Here is an 8,803-nt window from a genome sequence, read left to right as displayed (position 1 = left end):
CTTGTGTGGATTTGCTGGTGTTTTTCAGGAGGTGCACAAAATCTCTTTGTGACCAATGTTTTATACAATGACACAAATCTGCTCAGCTTATTAAGGTTATGTTCTGCGTTTGACCTGGTTTGATTTAATTTATTCGCTGAATCGTCAATTTGCCCAAATAATTTGTATTACTCCCTACATTCTATAGAGAGTATCTATCATTTAGATGTTTTTACATTTCTAGATGGACAATGTTTTCAAACTTAATTATATTAAATGTGTAAATTGGAGCATTGCTTACATTTTATTAAATATAATTAATCAGTTTGGGTGATAAATCACATTATCACATTATTATATTAACTTTACAACTGCAAAATACACACTGTCATAAACATTTAAAAATGCATTGATATGGTTCTTCCTTGGATGGGTTCAATCATAGATAGTGATTTATGTTACTGATTTATCTTAGTGATTTATGAGTCGTTTATCTTAGTGATTTATGTTTAATCTTGTTGATTTATCTTAGTGATTTTAAATCTTAGTGATTTATACATCTTAGTGATTTATCTTAGTGATTATCTTAGTGCTTAATCTTATTGATTTATCTTAGTGACGTTCTCTGCTTCATCGAGACGTGGCTGGCGCCAGAAGTCCCAGACCACGCCATCCTACCGGCCGATCATTTCTTCATTCACCGCAAGGATAGAACAGCAGAATCCGGTAAACAACGTGGAGGAGGTATTGCCTTCATGTTGAACAAAAATTGGAGTGACCCAACGAACGTGAAGGAACTATCCAACCACTGCTCCCCAGAACTGGAATATATAACCATCAAGTGTCGTCCTTTCTTCCTCCCGAGGGAGTTAACGGCGATCGTCCTGGTCGGAGTGTATATTCCACCGCAAGCTGAAGCCAGCAACAAGGTTGCGCTCTCCAGACTACACGACGAGGTAAATAGAATCCAAGAGGCGAATGTTAACGCCGCCATTTTAGTTCTGGGAGATTTCAATAGCGCCAATCTGAGAAAGGTATTGCCCGACTTCTATCAGCATGTGACTTGCAACACCAGAGGCGGTAACATCCTAGATCACTGTTACACGCAATTTAAAGGTGGCTACAAGGCTCATTCTGATAGTGGCTTCGGTAAGTCAGATCACGCATCAATTTTTCTTACACCGAAGTACAGACAGAAAATTAAAAGTACTCCCGTAGTCTCGCGAGAGGTGCAGAAATGGGATGTGACGTCAGAGGATACGATCCGGTCAGTGTTTCACAACACAGACTGGAATGTGTTCCGCGACACAGATAACATTGATGCCTACACGGAGACAGTGCTGGACTATGTTTGTACTAGGGTGAAAGAAACAATCCCCACTACCAAAATGAAAGTTTACCCAAATCAAAAACCCTGGGTAGACAAATCCGTCCGTGAAGCTCTGAGAGAGCGCACCAAAGCATACAACGACGGCCTAGAGGCAGGCAACATGAATGACCACAAGGTGGCGCGATACAACGTAAGGAGGACTGTGTCAGAGGCCAAACGACGCTACAGGGATAAAATTGAACTCCAGTTTGAACAAGCTGACTCTAGAGCTATGTGGCAGGGGCTCAAAACGATGACAGACTACAAAGGCGCCTCCCTCAAACTGAACAGTGACATCTCCTTAGCAAATGACCTCAATACCTTCTATGCGAGGTTTGATGCTGGTAATAACAACACCAGCTCACAAGCCTCGGCAATGGGGGGGGGGGGGGTCGGCTGCTGATGGAGGCGCAGTGTTCAGGGTAACAGAGCATGAGGTGAGGCGGACCTTTAAAAAAGTGAATATCAGGAAGGCAGCAGGTCCAGACGGCATCCCCGGCCGCGTCCTAAAAGTCTGTGCCGACCAACTGGCCCCAGTATTCACTGACATATTTAACCTGTCCTTAGAACAGGCTGTCATCCCCACCTGCCTGAAGAAGTCCACTATTATCCCTGTACCCAAAAAATCCAAGCCTGCTTGCCTCAACGACTACCGCCCTGTAGCTCTCACCTCCATAGCCATGAAGTGCTTCGAGAAGCTAGTAAAGGGCTACATCTGCTCCTCCCTCCCCATCAACATGGACCCCCTGCAATTTGCATACCGCCCCAACAGGTCCACGGAGGACGCCATATCCCATGTGCTGCACACAGCAGCATCACACCTGGACAAGAGGCAGGGGAACTATGTGAGAATGCTATTCATCGACTACAGCTCGGCATTTAATACCATAGTCCCCTCCATACTCATAGCCAAGCTCAGGGACCTGGGCTTGGGCTATGACCTCTGCCAGTGGGTCTTGGACTTCCTGACTGGCAGACCCCAGGTGGTGAGAGCAGGCAACTGCACCTCCTCATCCATCACCCTCAACATAGGGGCCCCCCAGGGCTGTGTTCTGAGTCCCCTCCTCTACTCCCTGTACACACACGACTGTGTGGCTCAGCGGAGTAGCAATACAATCGTCAAATTTGCTGACGACACAGTGGTGGTGGGCCTGATCTCTGCCAACGACGAGAGGGCCTACCTGGAAGAGGTCAAGGTCCTGGCGGGATGGTGCCAGGAAAACAGCCTCTCCCTGAACGTCAGCAAAACAAAGGAGATGATTGTGGACTTCAGGAGGTCGGGGGTCAAGGACTACAGCCCCCTCAGCATCGACGGGGCACCGGTTGAGAGAGTCAACAGCTTTAAGTACCTCGGAGCCTACATATCCGAGGACTTGACATGGACCACACACATTAACAGTGTTGTGAAGAAGGCACGACAACGCCTCTACTTCCTCAGGCGCCTAAGGAAGTTCCAAGTCAGCCAGAAGATCCTTAAGAACTTCTACTCATGTACAATAGAGAGCATCTTGACCGGCAACATCACCTCCTGGTTTGGGAATAGCACTGCACAAGACCAAAGCAGACTACAAAGAGTGACACGTTCAGCCGAACGCACAATTGGAGGGGGGCTCCCCACCCTCCAGAACATTTACTACAAGCGTTGCAAGGGCAAGGCTAAGAGAATCATTAAAGACTCCAGTCACCCGAACAACTGCCTCTTTGAACTGCTGCCGTCAGGCAAGCGATACAGGAGTCTCAAGGCGAGCACAGAAAGACTCAGAAGAAGCTTCTATCCCCAGGCCATCAGGCTGCTAAACGAACAATGAATGAACACTACACAACAACAACCACCAAACGCACATAGCACACACATCCACACGCACACACTCACTTTAAACAAACACACTGTAGCACCCACTCCACACACTTATAGCACACACCCACTTTAAACAAACACACTGTAGCACCCACTCCCCACACTTTATATTTATGGATGAAGGATTGCACTACAACTCGTACACCTTACTGTAAATTGTACCTAAAATTGTACCTCATCCCATTTCTGCTTTGCACTAGATAGTACTGTACATTAGTACACTGCATAGTATTGTGTATTGTATATTATATGGTAACTCAGAACATTGTACATATGTCTATACCGAACACTGTGACCTCATTTTCTTCTTCTAAATTCATGCTATATTATGTTATTATGTTATTTGATACTATCTTGTCTAGCACAGTCTCTGGAGCGTAACAGTAAGAAGCATTTTGTATGAAAGTATTCTGTACTTCTGTATGACAACTATTAAAGAACTTGAACTTGAACTTGAACTTATGTTAGTGATTTATGTTAGTGATTTATCTATGTGCTTTATCTTAGTGATTTATCTCAGTGATTTATCTTAGTGATTTATCTCAGTGATTTATGTTAGTGATTTATGTCAGGGATTTATCTGAGTGATTTATCTGAGTGATTTATCTCAGTGATTTATCTCAGTGATTTATCTGAGTGATTTATCTGAGTGATTTATCTTAGTGATTTATGTCAGTGATTTATCTTAGTGATTTATCTGTGATTTATGTTAGTGATTTATCTTAGTGAATTATCTCAGTGATTTATCTTTGTGATTTATGTCAGTGAATTATATTAGTGATTTATGTCAGTGATTTATGTCAGTGATTTATCTTAGTGAATTATGTCAGTGATTTATGTTAGTGATTTATCTTTGTGATTTATGTCCGTCATTTATGTCAGTGATTTATCTTAGTGAATTGTCTAAGTGATTTATGTTAGTGATTTATCTTTGTGATTTATGTCAGTGATTTATGTTAGTGTTTTATGTTAGTGAATTATCTTTGTGATTTATGTCAGTGATTTATGTTAGTTATTTATGTCAGTGATGTATCTTAGTGATTTATGTTAGTGATGTTAGAGAGGTTTCCTGTTCAACAGTATAATAATAATAATCTTTATTTATATAGCACCGTTCATACATAGAATAGAAGTGCTTAACAGAGCAAAAAAAAGAAAACACAAAATTTGACAATAAAGCAAAAAAAGTAAAGAAAAGAAAAGCAGGAGTTTAAAACCACAAAAATAACTAAAAAGCATAAATGACAGTAGGGATTTAAAAATCAGCTAAAAGCAAGAGTATAAAAATAAGTCTTGAGCTGTGCTTTAAAGCTATCCACAGAGGCTGCCTGTTTTATATGTAGTGGGAGATTATTCCAAGCCGTCGGCCCATAGAAACAAAAAGCTGCTTCGCCATATTTTTTATATTTCATTGTAGGCACCTCGTGCAGGTCCGCACTAGAGGACCTGAGGGGGGCGGTTTGGAACATATCTATGTAGGCAGTTGCAGAGGTAGGACGTGCCAGACCATTAACACATTCCCTGCCACGCAATTTGAGCATCTTATACCACCCTCTGCCATGCACTGTAAGCCTATGGAGATGTTCACCTTCTTTGCAGGGCTATAACTTTTTAAATTGTATTGCTAAATTGACATTACTATGGCCCATTCAACATCGATTATCTATCATTCAGGATGTAGGAACGTTTTACTTTTTCATTCATAGATTCATACGAAAATACCGTCTATAGAATATAAATATGTTTTTATCGTTTTCTACAGTAATTCCTAGAATGTGAGATATAGGTATAAACGCATATAGATTATCAAATGCCGCTTGTTGGCGATACACGCTATATAAAAAATGTCAACGGTACATGATCCTAAACGTTATGACTGATCATGCGCGGATGAACGGGGGGGGGGGGGGGTTGTTTATAATTCCGTGATCGTCGGTAAATGCTTTATGTAGTATGGGTGATATATTGATGAGAGCAGTTTGCATGGATAATAATAAACAAACGCGCTGAAAATGACGCCAGTGTCCTCTTACCGTTCTACAATGAGACTGGAGGAAAAAGATCCCACTTATTTGACGGAGATCTCCTAAATCAATTTCCGGTTTGTATAATCATAATACATGGCCAAATCGTATCGATTATTGCGTTATGGCAGCGATCGCTACACGGACGTGTGTATACAGTCCTGCAACAATATGCGAGTGCTGGACGCATTTGTCAGATGCACCGAGATCACAAAAGATCCACTTCCGGTTTGGCAACCCGCCGATCATCCACCAGGTGGCAGTATTGAAGCGTTGCAGAGTTGTGCATGCTCCCACTGCATCATACCAGGCTCCGTGAGGGAATTATGAATAACATGGCGAAAAAATGAAATATGATCTCAATGCCGTGGATTGGCAGAATTCGCATGAACTTGAAACACGTCGTAAGCCGTTTCCGGCGTGGGATGTGTTAAGAGCTTTAAAAACAAGCAAGAGAATTAAAAAATCAATCCTAAAAACAACTGGGAGCCAATGCAGTGAAGCTAAAACTGGAGTAATATGTTCCCTCATCTTAGTTCTAGTTAAAATTCTGGCTGCCGCATTTTGGACAAGTTGTAATCTGTCAGTTGTTTTCTTTGGCAGGCCAGAAAAAAGTGCATTACAATAATCAAGCCGAGAGAAAACAAAAGCGTGGATCAGCAATCAGGATGATGCAAATGAACGAAGGCAATCTTCGTAACATGATTAATGTGTGTATTGAAATTCAATTCAGAATCAATAATAACCCCCAGGTTCTTTACTGCAGTGTTATCTTCTACATTCAGGTTACCCAGTGATTGTATGTGTCACTGTCATCTGTCATTGTTCCAGATTTATTGCCTGACTTTAACTGAACAAGAGCTCTAATTTAGTTCAGACCCAACGGCATCTTATCTTTTCACTTTGACAAACACAGATTAGATCAGGGGAGCTCAGGACGTCCAGGATCTGTGCGTTATCTTTTAAAGGAAATGAGGGTATCTTGTCGTGTTTTACCGATAACATGGTCATATTTGCTCAGCTTTGTATCATGTGATCCGAACCCTCTCTGCTGAAAACATCTACGGCTACTTGATCACCGCTTACTGTCAAAGGTTTTCTCAGGAAGAATACAAATGCTAATAGGAAAATCACAACCAGTGAGTATAAAGTCTATTTGTGTCTCGATACGAATATATGGGTCCATTATGATAAATACCAAATGAAAGCTGCTTTATTGACCTGACTTGCCTCTGGTTGGGAGCAGCTTGTGGGAGGTTCGGGGCAGAGAGCAGACAGACCCGGTCTCTCCGGCGGAGGTCTAAGTCATGGGCCCCTCCGCTGCGCTGATAGTTTTACAGCTGGTTCTGTTTCTCTCTTCTACGTCGTCTCAGCGGCCAACATATTAAAATAAACCTAGCCAACATGAACATCATAATCAACTGTTACAAAAATCCGTGCCAAGCCACGTTTTCCCAGATCTGAGTGCCATATTTTATTGTTGTAATTGAGCTGCTCTACCGCAGCATCTCCCAGGGGGGAGGGGGGGAGGGGGCATGTTTTAATGGACGGCTCCCCGCGGCTTCGGCGCTAATTATGTGAAGATCGCATATTGTGCATGGAAAACCAATCGAAGAGTGGATGAGGGGCGGGGTGGGCGGGTCTCTGTGGTCTCTGTCAGTCTCGTTCTGCCTCCCCCGCTGCCCTCCAAGGACACTGATCCATCAACGAGCCCGGCTGAACCCGAGCTTCTCCACAAACGCCACACTGCACCAGCGACCCCCCCCCCCCCCCCTGTTCTTTTCCACAAACGCCACGCTGCACCAGGGACCGCCCCTCCTGTTCTTCTCCACAAACGCCACACCGCACCAGGGACCGCCCCCCCTGTTCTTTTCCACAAACGCCACACCGCACCAGGGACCGCCCCCCCTGTTCTTTTCCACAAACGCCACACCGCACCAGGGACCGCCCCTCCTGTTCTTCTCCACAAACGCCACACCGCACCAGGGACCGCCCCCCCTGTTCTTTTCCACAAACGCCACACTGCACCAGGGACCGGCCACCAGTTAGTGTTATTTGAAACTCCTTAATGAATATCTTGACATTTCAAACGTTTGTTAGCAACGAGATGCAAAAGACTTTGAAAATGGACAAATTTACCCCCTCACTACTTTTAAAGGACACTATCCCCTGCAACTGTCGCCAAGGCCCTTTTGTCCTCGAGTCATTGCTTGTTTATTTAAAATTGACAGATTTGTATTGGTTTTACATTTGTAATAAAAAAATGTATGGGGATATTTACTATCTTTAGCTATTGCATCACATGACCAGTAAACCAAATAACAAGTCTTAGATATGACATTCACTAATCATTCCAAATCAAACCTTTGTTAATTTGCTGACGTACGAAGGTAATATCACCGCAGCGTGTTGTCAGTGGAAGTAAGAGGAGAATGACTAAACACAAGGTGCCTTCTGTTAACAGCACAATGATGTCATAATGAGGTCTGGAGGATACAGGAGCCCTGATTAACCCAGCGCTGTGTGCTTTCTCTTGCAGATCAAGAAGTACTTTGAGCTGGAGCCGCTGGCCAGGGGCAGATGCTGGGTGCTAGAGGGAACCACTACGGACAACATGGAGTCTGTAAAGGAGAGCTTCTCTCAGCTCATCACCCTGCTGGAGGAGAAAGACACAGAGCCTGCAAGGATATGACCATATGATACGCTAACAGGCGTTAGCAGCTAGCTACCAGGATATGACCATATGATACGCTAACAGGCGTTAGCAGCTAGCTACTAGGATATGACCATAATGATACGCTAACAGACGTTAGCAGCTAGCTACCAGGATATGACCATATGATACGCTAACAGGCGTTAGTATAGCCACCAGGATATGATCATATGATACGCTAACGGGCATTAGCAGCTAGCCACCAGGATATGATCATATTATACGCTAACGGGCGTTAGCAACTAGCCACCAGGATATGATCATATGATACGCTAATGGGTGTTAGCAGCTAGCCACCCAGACAAATCAGGTCTGCTTCACACACACACACACACACACATGCACACGCACACGCACACACACACACACACACACACACACACACACACACACACAGTCACACAGTCACCAGCCATGCAACAGTTATCCAGCCATGCAACAGTCATCCAGCCATGCAACAGTCACCCAGCCATGCAGCAGTCATCCAGCCATGCAACAGTCAGACAACAGTCACCAGCCATGCAGCAGTCAGACAACAGTCACCCAGCCATGCAGCAGTCAGACAACAGTCACCCAGCCATGCAGCAGTCAGACAACAGTCACCAGCCATGCAGCAGTCAGACAACAGTCACCAGCCATGCAGCAGTCAGACAACAGTCACCAGCCATGCAGCAGTCAGACAACAGTCACCCAGCCATGCAGCAGTCAGACAACAGTCACCCAGCCATGCAACAGTCAGACAACAGTCACCAGCCATGCAGCAGTCAGACAACAGTCACCCAGCCATGCAGCAGTCAGACAACAGTCACCCAGCCATGCAGCAGTCAGACAACAGTCACCAGCCATGCAGCAGACAGACA

The 8,803-nt window shown here is 44.3% G+C and overlaps 1 protein-coding gene across 1 annotated transcript in view; it reads left to right on the top strand.

Moving 5' to 3' along the window:
• arl15a (ADP-ribosylation factor-like 15a) overlaps window positions 1-7,922 on the top strand; it is a gene marked incomplete at both ends in the record, with an annotated part of 572,217 nt that extends 564,295 nt beyond the window's left edge. The window contains one exon of the mRNA XM_084307937.1: window positions 7,770-7,922. Coding sequence (XP_084164063.1) covers window positions 7,770-7,922 — 153 coding nt within the window. The remainder of the gene's footprint in view (window positions 1-7,769) is intronic.
• Window positions 7,923-8,803: the final 881 nt, after the last annotated feature.

Source organism: Notolepis coatsorum, assembly GCF_963971535.1.
Source record: "Notolepis coatsorum genome assembly, chromosome: 2".
NCBI classification, from domain to species: domain Eukaryota; kingdom Metazoa; phylum Chordata; class Actinopteri; order Aulopiformes; family Paralepididae; genus Notolepis; species Notolepis coatsorum.
Note: the sequence above shows the minus strand (reverse complement) of the source record. Positions and strands in the feature narration are given on the sequence as shown.